Genomic DNA, 14,644 nt, shown 5'->3' with positions numbered 1-14,644 from the left:
CGTGTAATGAGTGAGGTCCCCAAAAGACTTATACAATAATACTCATGTAGCGAGTATTAGGTTAGTCGATCCCAGACTATGAAAGCCTTAGGTCACTAGGCACAAAGTCCCCTAAGAACTTAATAATAAGAATCATAAGAGAATCAGGATTCTTTTATCCCGACCTGGCGCGGCCGCGCGCTTCAACAGGGCGAGCGCGCTGAGTTTCTGCTCTTTGGGCGCGGGCGCGTGCTACTTTAGCGCCGGCGCGCCGTCCTTCTGGATAAAATTCTGACTCTTGCTTTTCTTGCATGCCTGAGTTGACGATCCACACACTTTTATTCAAGACACCATCCTAACACCAATTTAGCATCAAAATAATGCTAAATCTCCTAATTCTTTTATTTATGCCTGAAATGCAAAAACGTAATAAAACACATCAAATACATAAATAACTTGAATACAAAACATCAATTCAAGCCTTTATAGAGCATTCCAAGTGGACATAAATGCCATTTAACAATATAGAGAGCATGCTCGTATGGACTCTTCATAAAACCATTTTTATGAAAATATTCATCAACTCGCGTGTCCCATGCTCGCGGAGCTTGCTTCAAACCATATAAGGCTTTCTTCAGTCTGTAGACTTTGTTTGCCCGGCCTTTCTGAACATATCCGGGAGGCTGCTCAATATAGACTTCTTCTTCAAGATAACCATTCAGAATTGCTAACTTGACATCCATCTGAAATATCTTCCTCTGATTCTGGGCTGCAATTGCTGTCAGAAGTCGTATGGTATCAATTCTTGCAACTGGAGCGAATACCTCATCATAGTCAATGCCATATCTCTGCTTGTAGCCTTTAGCTACCATCCTCGCCTTATATTTCTCCACTTCTCCATCATGATTCTTTTTGGTTTTATAGACCCACTTGACACCAATTGCTTTGTGTCCTTCTGGAGGTTCTGTGAGCTCCCATGTATCATTTTTTTTATTGCACCAATTTCCTTATCCATGGCTTTGTTTCATTTACTTTCTTCAGGTGGTTCTTCAAATGTAACTGGATCACATGCAGCCATTAAGCAAAATATCAAAATATCAAAATTTTAAATTAGACTTATTTCAGCATAAACATCATCCAAGTTTCGTATCTTTCTTGGCGCTCCCCCTGAACTGCTACTTCCTCCCATTGATGGTGTTGATACGGGAGTTTGGTGGGTCGGACTTTGTGGAGGAGTTGGATCATCATCTCCATCATCTTCAATGTTAGAGTCGTCACTGTCGTTATCATCATCATTAAAGAATAAACCGGAAACTTTTCTTTCTTCCTCGCTCCATCTCCAGTAATCTGATTCATTGAACTCAACATCTCGAGAAATGATTAAATTCTTCGTAAGGGGATTATAGAGTCTGTACGCCTTGCTCCTTTTGTCATATCCGGTAAAGATACACTTTTCGCCTTTGTCATCTAGCTTCTTCCTTTTCTGATCAGGAACACGGGCATAAGCAATACACCCAAAAATTCTATGATGTCCAACTGATGGTTTGTTCCCACTCCATGCTTCATTTGGAGTTTTGTTTCTGACACTTTTTATTGGACAGCGATTTAACAAATAAACTGCACATAGAACAACTTCCACCCAGAAAGTTCTTGGTAAGTGCTTTGCTTTTACCATACTCCTTGCCATGTAAAGAATTGTGCAGTTCTTCCAATCTGCAATGCCATTTTGTTGAGGAGTATATGTCGTTGTCAATTGATGATTTACACCATGTGCTCGATAGAAACTCCTGAACAAATTTAAAGTATACTCGCCTCCTCTATCTGATCTGAGTGCCTTCAAATAATGTCCACTTTGTTTTTACACCGATGCTTTGAACTTCTTGAATTTATCAAGAGCCTCTGATTTTTCTTTGATGATATACACCCAACTTTTCCTTCTAAAATCATCAATAAATATTAGGTAATACCTATTACCTCCAAGTGATGGGATATCAAATGGACCAACTATATCTGTGTGAACTATCTCCAATGGCCTCTAGGCTCTCCATGATTTTCCAACGGGAAAACTTTGTCTGTGTTGTTTCCCCTTGACACATGCTTCACACAAAATTTCTCATTCATTGATTTCTGGCAAACCGTCCACCATCTTTGTCTTTGACAATAAATTTAAGCCAGAAAATCCAAGATGACCATATCTCAAGTGCCACAGCCATGAGTCATTTTTAATGACCGACTTTAAGCACTTATGCACCTTCATCTGCATATCGAGTGTGAACAGGCGATTATGTGACATCTTCACATTAGCAATCAATTCTCGAACCTGGTTTCTGATGGTAAGAGAATTATCTTGCATCTGTATATTATATCTTTTCTCCAAAAGTTGACCAAGACTGATGATATTATTTTTCAATGCAGGTATAAAATAAACGTCATTTATATACTTTTTCTCACCATTCTTTGTCACAATCGTAATTGTATGTTTCTATTTGACCAGAATCTTTGAAGAATCACCAAAAGTAACTACTCCGCAGATGGTCTCATCTATCTCCGTAAATAAATCTATGTGACCAGACATGTGATTGCTCGCACCGGAATCAAGATACCAAATATTCTTCCTGCCTTCCTCGTCTCCTTTGTAAGTGAGAAATATAGCAGAGCCAACATCTTTGTCTTCTTTTGCTACAGCAAAATGACTCATTTCTTCCCCTTTTGGTGCTCTACACTCATAACCGAAGTGAACAAATTTATTACAATTATAACATTAAAATTTAGATTTATCACCCCTTTGAAATCCGCCTCTTCCACGACCTCTGAAATTTTGACCACGGCCAGATAGTTGATAACCTTCAGTATTCTGGCCTCTATTGAAGGACTGCCTTCCACGTCCTTGTCCACCTCTGTAGCCACCTCTAAAGCTACCTTTGCCACGTACATAACTGCTACTTCCAGAATTGTCACCAATGGATACCCTACTTTCCAACGCCTTTTCCAAATGGTTTGCATCATCATATTAGTTCATTCACTGCTCGTGGGCTTGAAGGGAACCTACGAGCTCGTCAATCGAAATTGTTGACAAATCTTTTGACTCTTCGATAGAAGTAACAACGTAATCAAATTTTCTGGTCAGTGAACGGAGTATTTTTTCCATGACCGAACATCGTCGAGACTTTCACCACTTGTTTTCATCTCATTTGTTGACTTTCAAGCACGTAACAAATTCACCAATATTTTCAGAATTCTTCATCTTTAAATTTTTGAACTCCCCGCGTAGCATCTGGAGCCGCACCTTTTTAACTTTTTCAACTCCTTGGAATGATTTTTGCAAAATCTCACACGCTTCTTTTGCCGTTTTTGCTTTAAAATTTTTTTAAAAGGTTGATTCATCAACACCTTGAATAATTGTATATAACGCCTTTTTATCTTTTTTCTGGATCTCTTTTAACACCGTCTTCTCGGAATTTGGAAGTGCTGCTTCAGCGGCTACATCAGGGGGGGTCATAAACCCATTTCCAACACTTTCCCAATTATCGTAAAAACTGAGTAACACCTTTATTTGGATACTCCAATTCTCGTAATTTATGGACGTCAATTTTGGAATGTTGGGTTGCACCATATTCACCATTTTTCTCGAACGAAACCTTAGCTCGGATACCACTTGTTCGAAACGTGTATGGACTTATTGCAAAACACAGACTATTCACTCAAATAAGAACAAAGCTACAACTTTTATTTTTGATACATCAGGATTACTGCATGTGTTTTATCTATTTTCACTAAAGAGAGAGAGCGCTTCCACTTCTTTTTTTACTTCTGCAATATATATATGTAGTCTACTTTTACACATATTTCTGCCACCAGTATATAGTAGATATATTTGCTAACTTAGCCTATAGTTATTACAGGCACTGATGCACATATACACAAGACCTGCCTGATTTTGTTGAGCTGCGGATTTGATTTCCTTCAGCCCACCTTAATTCATGGATTCAACATATGACCAGCTGCTTTCCTTATTTTCAAGATGATATTATCAAACTTCTAACTATTGTGTTAACTCCTTATTTTGTTTCATATGGCTGCCTACCTTTATTTACACATATTTATACATCCTGTCAACATGCAACCTTATCTACTGACCATGCATGATGCATGAAGATAAGTAGCCCACTATATTTTCAGGATGGGTGTTCATGTATACACAAGCTGTTATTATTTATGATAGACTCTCTAGAATTTGGAAAATCTAACAATGAGAGTACATACAATGGTTTGATGTAAAAGATCGCTCAGAATGGATGTTTTGTTTGATAAAGAGACACTTTTCTTTAGTATAATGAGGGATAATTAGGAAGACCCCAATATTAGATGCAAATAGATAATTCATTGAATAAAGTATGATAAAATGTACTAGACAGTTGAACAAATAACTACAGCTGTAATGACTAGACAAATAAATGTAAAACATAACAGAACGGAAACATGTGCATAAAATAAATGGATACATAATTCAGAAAAATAAAGAAGAGTGCGAGAAAAAGAGAAGAACTAGAGAGCGATTTTAATGTGGAATGGAGAAAATAGGCAGTAGAGTTCTTAAATGCATAATATGATAAACTAAAGAGAATTTTCATAAAACATTAAATTCTAAAATAAACTGTACAATTCGAAATCTGTAGGATACAGAATTAGTAAAATTTTACAGTTGCAGAAATCTAGGAGGATTATGATATATTACAAACATTAATTGGACATAAACTTTATCATTCTTTATGGACCCTGAGATTATGAGTGTGTGAATGTTAATGATGTTCTAATACTACCGGTGATATTTGATGCAAATTTTAGGACATAGTCGGGGAACTTTAGGTCATATTTGTAAGGTGTCATCATAAGATTAATAGGTTATAGGGCGGTGATGATTTTATCAAAATTATAAAATTTAAAATTATGTATAATACTAGTAACATTAATTATACTCTCCTGCCCTTTAAACTAAGTGCAATATTTAGGTTCCAACGAGATTGGTGAAATTATTAGAGCAATGCAAATTATGACTTTAAGAAGCAGATGCATACGAAAGCACGACCACCAGTAGGAATATGAGCTTGTGACTACCAAGAACAGAATTAGTCCACTTTATCTTCTCTTGCAGCAGAAGCCTAAGCTGGTGCTTGTGTTAGAAACCATAGTTGAACCATGTCACTTCCCTTGATTTTAGCCATAGGCGGAGTATATGTATCCATGTTTCTTGGGGATTTTAGATCCGATCTGTAGCCGAGATAAGTTAGATATATTGGTTGGATTCCTTCCATATTCTAGATAATACTACATATATTTGTGATTTTAGATCCAATAAGTAGCAGATACACGCTACATATATTTGTGGGATCCCTTCCATAGTCTTGATAATGCTACATATATTTTACACTCAAAATGTATGATATAGTGGAACAACATTCTTTCGGTCCATAGGCAAAAATAACATTATTAAAATAGATAAATAATTACCCCCTAACCGTAGCTGTAGGGAACATGTCACAACTTGACACCATATAAAAGAGTAGGGAGATATTAAAAATCATGACATTAATTAATTCGTGATGTATCCCACGAATGGGGTAATAAGAAAATATCAAAAGATCATAAAAAAGCAAGAGCAGATTCCAAGTATTTTGGGGTGTTACCTTATTTGTGGATCGATGAAAATGGAAAGCCACATAAAGCACCTTATTCCATTACTAGAAAACAACGTAAACTTTTATTTGAATGGATTAGTTCGCTAAAACTTCAGTATAGTTATTCATCAAATATATCACGGTGTTGCAATGTTGAGGAGTGTACATTTTATGGATTTAGATCGCATATTTTTCTTCAAAAATTATTGCCTCTTGCAATTCGTGAACTTTTATCGGCGCTTATTGTGAATTCAATCACGGCAATTTCTAACTTTTTTCAAGATTTATGCTCATCCGTGGTTACAAAACTGATCTGAAAATAATGGAAATATCGGTTATCAAAGCTTTGTGTTTGTTGAAAATGATTTTTTCTCAAAGTTGGTTTGATTCGATGGAACACTTGTTTGTACATCTAGTCGAAGAAATTAGATTTAAAACCGACCGTTTTTTCTTAAAACCATCCAATTTAGTCGGTCGATTTTATCCTTTTTTTAGTGTAGATCATTTAACAGTGAAGCCCACCAGTTAATATCATGCTAAGATTGATAAGATTTAGTTATCTCTAATTCAATTTATGTTATATTATATTTATCACTCATAAAAAATTCAGTGTCACACCGTCGAAGTAACAACCTCAACATAAAATATCATTTTACTTGAAGCAAGCATATCAATATAAAATATCATTTTATTCGAGAATAGGTGAATGAGAAATTTGAGGAGTTGGCGCATTGCTAGATGAAAGAAAATTAAATTAATATATTTACGAAGCCGTTGAAGCCATGTGTGTTTCAGAAAATGAATGAGAAGCTCAGAATTCGAAGTCGGGTTTGGGGGTGAGTGTCAGAATTCAAACTCTCTTGGGTTAACATCAAATTTGGCAGCCACGAAGTATTTCCCAAAGTGTGAGTATAAGAAGCAATAATGCATGCACGTACATAAGAAAAAAAAAAGAAAGAAAAGTGGATCGTGGTGCATTTACTTGCGACGAAATGCAAATTTGTGATAAAAATTTGAACTTACTATTCGAACAAAAGCAAAAGTGACGGAAATTTTTCATCGTAATTGGTTCAATTCGACAATTTTAATAAAAAAAAAGACCATCATTTATGCCCTGATTTTTTGTAATGAACATTAATATATGATAATCTCACGGGAGTACTAAGTAGATCAAGATAAAAATTAAATTAAAAAACTAATTTGTGTCTAGGTACCCACACGGAAATAATACATAAAATGTAAAAAATTTAAAACCGTCTAGACACGGTGTCTTCTCAAATTTTCAGCAAGTTGCTCTATTATGTAAATTAAAATGCAGATCATACAATATCCCTATTACATCCATTGCTTACATTCTTTAAAAACTTAGTGGAAACAAAGTCGAGAGCGTTGATGTCAACTTAATCGCCCAAATTATTCCATGTGAAATGCATAAAAACATTTTATAGTCAATATAACTTTCATTTTTCAGAAAAAAATATACATGAATTAGAAAACAAGAAACTATGATTTGTTTCATTTAGTATATATCTCCGGGGCACAATCTACTATATTATGCTAGATTGCAGCTGACACAACTAAAGTTGTAAGAGGGAAGAAAATTTGAATGAATAAGAACAACACCTAATTCCATATTGGCACAGCAGAGAAGAACTACTAGTAGTCTCCTTCAAGATGTATGATCCCCTCTCACTCTAGTACTACATATTTATGAAAAACAGAACATTTTGAGGTTAAGTGTGGCTGTGAAATGGACAACAAATTCCTTACCCGCACAGAGAAACATTTGGCGTAAACATCAACACAGGTAAAGGTAATAGCAGATACATAACATAAACATGTCAGTTCCCATATGCTTTCCCAACATAAGCAATATAAAATAAATAGAAAATAATTAGAAAATTTGTTATTAATGAGGGGCTTATGCTTACATTGGATGTAAGGTTGCAACGAAAGGATATGCAGGAATAAATGGAGGTTCACCAATATGCGCCTCAACTTTCTTACTTGGAGATTATAAAGAACAACTTTGCCAGAGATGTTTACAACAAGAGCTACAATTTGGGCACGCCATCTTACTACAAAAAACATGAAATCATCGTAAGTATTTATGACATGAAATTTGTGTTGGTTTGCGCTACAGTTGTATGTAGATTATGTGTGATTAGACAGATTAATGAATTGATTCAGGAGCCAAAAATGGCTAGACACCTGGAAAAAAGCATATCGCTGATTTTAATATTTTTGGGTTATTCATAATTGTGGGTTATTTACGATGGTTGTTCATAACATATTCCGTCATAATGTAGTAATTTTCTATATTTTTAATTTTATTTTATATTAAATTTGACAACCAACAGGATCCCATATAGTAAAATACGACGTTTTTGTGTCTGAACTTAACAACATACGATGATTGTTTCACTCGTAAGTTTATTTGTTATTAAATTGCTAAAGTGGATCTCAGTGCTTTTACTTATGACGAAATGCAATTTGTGATGAAAATTTGAACTTACTACTTGAGCAAAAGCAAAAGCAACGGAAAATTTTCATCGTAATTGGTTCAATTTGACTGTTTCAATAAAAAGGACTATCATAGATGTCCCGATTTGTTGTAATGAACATTAATAAATAATAATCTCACTGGGTACTAAGTATATTAAGATATAAATTACATTAAAAAATTATATAATGTGTCTAGGTACACACACGGAAATAATACATAAAATGTAGAAAATCTAAAACCGGCTAGATACGGTGTCTTCTCAAATTTTCAGCAAGTAGTTCTATTATGTAAATTAAAATGTAGATCATACAATATTCCCTGTTACATTTCATTGCTTACATTCCTTAAAAATTAAACATAGTAGAAACAAAGTCTAGAGTGCTGATGTCAACTTATTCCCCAAATTATTCCCTGTGAAACGCAGAAAAATATTTTGTAGTCAATAATATTATTTTCATTTTTCAGAAAAAAATATACATGAATTTGAAAACAAGAAACTCTGATTTGTTTGAGAAAGCACATAAATTTGTGCAACATATTTTACTACACATTTAACAAGGCAGGATTTTTTTTATTTTTAGAAATAAGCATTCCTAGCTTACCATTAAAAGCAAAATAGTTAGTATTAATATTAAATACACCTACCTAACTGCATATTCCACTGAGGATGGAACAAATTTAACAAAACACGTTTTCATTTATAGGATCACAATAAGTTAGTCACTTATAGTTATGGTAGTCATCATTTAGTATATATCTCTAGGGCACAATCTACTATATTATGCTTGATTGCAGCTGACACAACCAAAGTTGTAAGAGGGAAGAAAATTTAAATGAAGAACAACAAATAATTCCATATTCGCACAGCAGAGAAGAACTACTAGGAGTCTCCTTCAAGATGTATAAGCCCCCTCTCAGAACAACAAATTCCTTACTCGCACAGAGAAACATTTGGCTTAAACATGTCGGTTCCCATATGCTTTCCCAACATAAGCTATAGTAAATTAAATAGAAAATAATTAGAAAATTTGTTATTAATGAGGGGCTTGTGCTTACATTGGATGTAAGGTTGCAACGAAAGGATATGCAGGAATAAATGGAGGTTCACCAAGATAAAGAATTGCCCCACCGTTAATACTGTTCCATCTGAGCTCAGAAAGGAGCACCTCAACTTTCTTACTTTGGAGATTATACAGAACAACTTTGCCAGAGATATTTACAAGAAGAGCTGTGTCTTCTTCCCCTTCTCCTCTCAGAACGCTTAATATTGATTGGATGGAGTGACGTTTCTGCAGATTTCTCCCATTCCCAAAATCACGTGGTAATGAAGAAATGAGATGATTAATATGTACCCGGTGCTTTATAACCCACTTCATAGTAACCTCATCCAACTCATACACATTTAAATTTTTTTGTGCCCAATCTACGACACAAACAATGTACAAGTGCCCATTAGATTCAACAAAATGCCTGAAGCCTGAACCAGAAGCCTTTGGAGGAAAAGAGATTTTGGTCAAATTCTTAGCTTCAATATCGAAACGATAACAAGATTGCGTGTTTCTCACAATCCAATAAATAGCACCCTGGCAATACAGTCCCTTTCGGTATTGCAGCTCATGTCCATCCATAGTAACATTAGTATCTTTCCATCTACCAGTTTCTGAACTAAATATCATGAATTTAGATGTAACTACTCTCGCTATCGACGCTGTAGCACAGATAACTTTGTAATGGGGTGATACCAGAGGGTCAAAAGCCAAAACAAAAGTAACAATCCATTCATAAAATCTAGAATCTAATTTGGGTGAAGGTACTGATTTGATTTCATTGGTAACTAAATTTCGAACATAATACGCTATCCTATCCCTTTCTAAGGAGTTGAATCTAAATAGATTCAACCCATTACAAGACTGTATCATCCTCATGACAGTTTCTCTAGAGAGCAAATCCCTCCACTAGTTAATTGGAATACTTTCAGTTAGTACAGCAGGATCTAAACAAAGAGGGATCTTACCTTCAGAATTAGAGCGAGATATGGAATAAACTGTATCTTCCATTAAGTCAGCAGGGTTGTGTTGGTTTTATTTTTAATCTAAACTAGCTGTTATGCCACATAAGGTCCACATGAATAAGTCATTCTCTGAGAGGAGAGTTTGTAGGAGTCGTTTGAATAAGTGGAGAGGTGGAGTTTTATCAGGAGATAGTTGCTATTTGTTAGCCTTATCTGTAGTGGTAGTTTTACTGTCTTTTAGTTTAAATAATGTAAAGTAGTTATCTGCAATTTTTTATCAGCAAGAAATACAAAACGAGTTTATACTCAGTTTTGATGTTTTTCATTCCTTTTATCTATTCTACAACTGGTGTGTACTGGACGTTAGTCATTTACGAGTCTTTGGCTGTATGGCATATATGAAGATGCATGGTGTACACACATCAAAACTTGATGATCGAAGTAAGAAAACGATCTATCTTGGAAGAGAACCGGGGACTAAGGCTTGCAAACTATATGATCCAGTTTTTGAAAAAATCTTGGTGAGTAGAGATGTTGTCTTTGAGGAGCAAAAGGCCTGGGAGTGGGACTCACAACCGTTAACTGATTATATTTCAACAGGAATCGCTGATTTGCCAAAGTCAGTTTCTCTCACAGTTGCCGGGCATGATTTCACTCACACAGAAATTCAAGAGCCTGAGGTAGAGCCAGTTACGCCCAGGTACAGCAGTGAAAGCTCGAGGAACAGTAATGAAAGCCCGAGTGAACAAATGTTAGAAGCAACAACCGAAGGAGATACGCCTGTAATTTCAAGCAATGCTGCAAGTTCAGGTAACAACGGTGATAGTGAACCAAAGAGGTACAGATCTCTAACTGAAATTTATGACGAAACTCAGCAGATCGAATTGGAGAATGAACTGATGTTGTTGGGAGTTGACGAGCCAACTAGCTACAGTCAAGCTGTGTCTGAGAAAGCCTGGAAGGTTGCTATGAACAATGAGATTGATGCTATTGAAAATAGTAACACTTGGAAGCTAGTAGAGTTACCACCCGGACACAAACCTATTGGACTGAAATGGGTGTATAAGCTGAAAAGAGACGCAACTGGTAAGATAGTCAAGCATAAGGCTAGGCTGGTTGCGAAAGGTTATGTTCAGATACAAGGTATAGATTTCGAGGAAGTATTTGCTCCTATTACACGTTTAGAAACGGTGAGATTATTATTGGCCTTGGCAACCAAAAATAAGTGGGAGGTTCATCACATAGACGTAAAATCGGCTTTTCTAAATGGTGAGTTGAAGGAAGTGGTGTATGTATCACAACCGGAGGGGTTCGTTAAAGAAAACAGAGAGCATATGGTGTATCGATTAATCAAGGCTTTACACGGTTTGCGTCAAGCACCACGAGCGTGGTATGCTAAGTTAAGCAAGTATCTTTAGCGATTGGGATTTCGTAAATGCCCTTATGAGCACGCGATGTACACTAAACGGGAAGGAGATAAAGTTTTGATCATCGGTGTTTATGTAGACGATATATTGGCTACGGGGACAAGCTTGTCAGCCATACTTAAGTTTAAGAAGCAGATGGGGGAAGAGTTCGAAATGAGTGATCTTGGAAAGCTGACTCATTATTTGGGGATCGAGGTAGTGCAGAAGCAGGGGTACACGGAACTGAAACAAACAACATATGCTAAAAAATTACTCGAGAAGGCAGGGTTGAGCAAATGTAATCCATCAAACTATCCAATGGAAACCAAACTGCAGCTTGATAAAGATGCTGATGGTAAAGTTGTCGACTCCACGATGTTCAAGAGTTGGGTAGGAGGCCTCAGATACCTAGTACATACTAGGCCAGACATTGCCTTCTCAGTTGTGATGGTTAGTAGGTTCATGGAACGACCGACAATGCTACATTTAAATGCTGTTAAACGCATCTTGCTTTACGTGAAAGGAACACTAGAATACGGCCTAGTTTACAGAGAGGGAGCTGGAAATTACATATTATCTGGATATTCTGACAGTGATATGGCATGGCATTCTACCTTAATGAGAGCTTGATAACGTGGGTTTCACAGAAGCAGCAATGCGTAGCTCTTTCCTCATGTGAGGCTGAGTTTATGGCAGCTACAGCTGAAGCATGTCAAGGGGTTTGGCTACGAAATCTGCTCACCCAAATCACATATATGAAGCATGGTCCAGTGGTGATCTTCATTGATAATCGTTCTGCAATTAATTTGGCCAAAAATCCGGTGTTTCACGGAAGAAGCAAGCACATTTACATTCGCTATAACTTCATTCGTGAATGCGTAGAACGTGGAGAAGTTATTATCAAGCATATACGGACACCTTGACAAAGGCTATGTCAACTGTGAAGTTTGAGAAAATGCGTGCTTTGTTGGGACTTCAGAATCTGCAGAAGTGAGTTTAGATTAGGGGGAATTTGTTGGTTTTATTTTTAATAAATAAAACTTATTCATGTGAAGGTCCACATGAATAAGTCATTGTCTGAGAAGAGAGTTTGTAGGAGTCGTTTGAATAAGTGGAGAGGTGGAGTTTTATCAGGAGATAGTTGCTATTTGTTAGCCTTATCTGTAGTGGTAGTTTTACTGTCTTTTAGTTTAAATAATGTAAAGTAGTTATCTGCAATTTTTTATCAACAAGAAATACAAAACGAGTTTATACTCAGTTCTGGTATTTTTCACTCCTTTTATCTATTCTACAACTGGTGTGTAATGTTGTTTAGCTTTCAGGTTGTACAAGTGGAGTCCCAAAGGAATGCGTGAGCTAGGGTTTTCAAGAGTGTGGCGGCGCCGGAACTGGGAATCGGAAATTAGGGCACACCATTGTTTAGAGACTGATTTGAATCGGACCACTGATCTGACTGGAACACAAACTAAAATCAGACCGAGAAAGAAATCGTTGCCCCCTATTAATTCTGCTGATGCTGAACACAGTTTTTTAGATTTAAGGTTGCTTTCTTTTATATACCCTAAGTTTTTTTTCTTTGTGTCTTTACTTAAATTATGTCAAAAGTATTACAACTCATTTAGAGTTTTTTCAAAAAAACATTTTGATAAAAAATAGTATTTAAATAAAATTATTTCATTTGGACATGAAATTTTTTTAATTTGTTGATAAATAAACATTAATTTTATAATTTATTCATGAAACGAATATTTATCTGGTCATAAAATAGGGCTCCATTATAATGTGCAAATATAAAAATATTGTATTACTTTTTGTCAATACTTATATTTTTTTAGTTTTTTATCAATTACTTTTATTTTGATTACAAATTGTTTTATTACTAAGTTTTTTGTATTTTTTTACAAAAAATAAGAAATATTGTATCATGGTTAAAATGACTTATATAAAGTTTTAATATAAAAAATAGAAAAGGACACAATGTCCTACTAAATAATATTAAAATATAAATATTTTATAAGAAAAATTTGTCTAGAAAAAAATATACACAAAACCAATGAACATTATTGATGGATCAAAATAGGAATGTAATTAAACTCTAAGTTATTTTTTATAAGATAAATTTTTATCCAAAAATTGAAGACAAAAAGTGAAGGAAAGTGAGTGATTGTGATATTTTATTGTAAAATATAATTGAAGAGCGACCGATAGGTTCTTCAATTATGAAATGCATAACGATCTGTATATAACTAATTCATCTGGCACAGAATTTGCCGAAACTATTTCACGTCATCTTCAAGCTAGCATCCAATCATGTTTCCACAAGGGTTAGAAGTAAAGGTTTCTCTGCAAGAGGGATTAATGGACTAGTAAATCCAGGAGCGGAGAAAGGGAAAATTGATATGACTATATAGGAAAAAGAAAATTAGTGGTCAGGTGAGTTGCTCACACTTATTTTTCTATTGATGTGCAATATAATGCTAATAGAGTACAAGTTGATGAAGCCAACATTGGAAAATATGTCGTTACTGATGGCTAAAAATTGCATTTGGGGTGCAAAACTTTGATACTGAATCATAGTGGAAATGCGGGTACCAGGCTCGAGATGGATATCGAGGTTGACAAAGACTTGAACTGAACTGATTCCAGGAAGGATGTAATAACCCCAATTTTTGGAATTTTTGAAAACCTTATGAATAGTGATTTTGCTGATTATGCTGAATAAGAAAACTTTTCATACCACACTATGAAGGGGTTCTTTTATTGATCTTCTGAGATCTTATTAGTACTCTATATAGTATATAAGTGTATGTAAAGATCGTCATAATCCAAATTTGAACACTTTGATTTTTCCCGGAAATCTACCAGATACAGAAAGAATTGAGTATAAGGTAACAGAATAAAAAGGATTTAAATTCAAGGATTATACGGGAGGATCATAAAAGGAATATAATGTATTGAGAAAGGTTAAGGAAATCTAAGTAATAAGATCCCGGGTATGATCCCTCAAATGATAAACGAAAATGAAAGTTAAGCGAACCGCATAACATATCAGCGGTCATTAGCCAAG

The 14,644-nt window shown here is 35.3% G+C and overlaps 1 protein-coding gene across 1 annotated transcript; it reads right to left on the bottom strand.

The window, feature by feature from the left end:
- Window positions 1-9,212: 9,212 nt before the first annotated feature.
- LOC141704561 (F-box protein At5g07610-like) lies at window positions 9,213-10,085 on the bottom strand. The gene has a single exon (XM_074507788.1). The coding sequence runs from the start codon at window positions 10,083-10,085 to the stop codon at window positions 9,213-9,215; it is 873 nt and encodes a 290-aa protein (XP_074363889.1).
- Between the last annotated feature and the right edge of the window lie 4,559 nt (window positions 10,086-14,644).

This window comes from Apium graveolens, unplaced genomic scaffold (assembly GCF_009905375.1).
Source record: "Apium graveolens cultivar Ventura unplaced genomic scaffold, ASM990537v1 ctg7982, whole genome shotgun sequence".
Classification (NCBI taxonomy): Eukaryota; Viridiplantae; Streptophyta; class Magnoliopsida; order Apiales; family Apiaceae; genus Apium; species Apium graveolens.
Note: the sequence above shows the minus strand (reverse complement) of the source record. Positions and strands in the feature narration are given on the sequence as shown.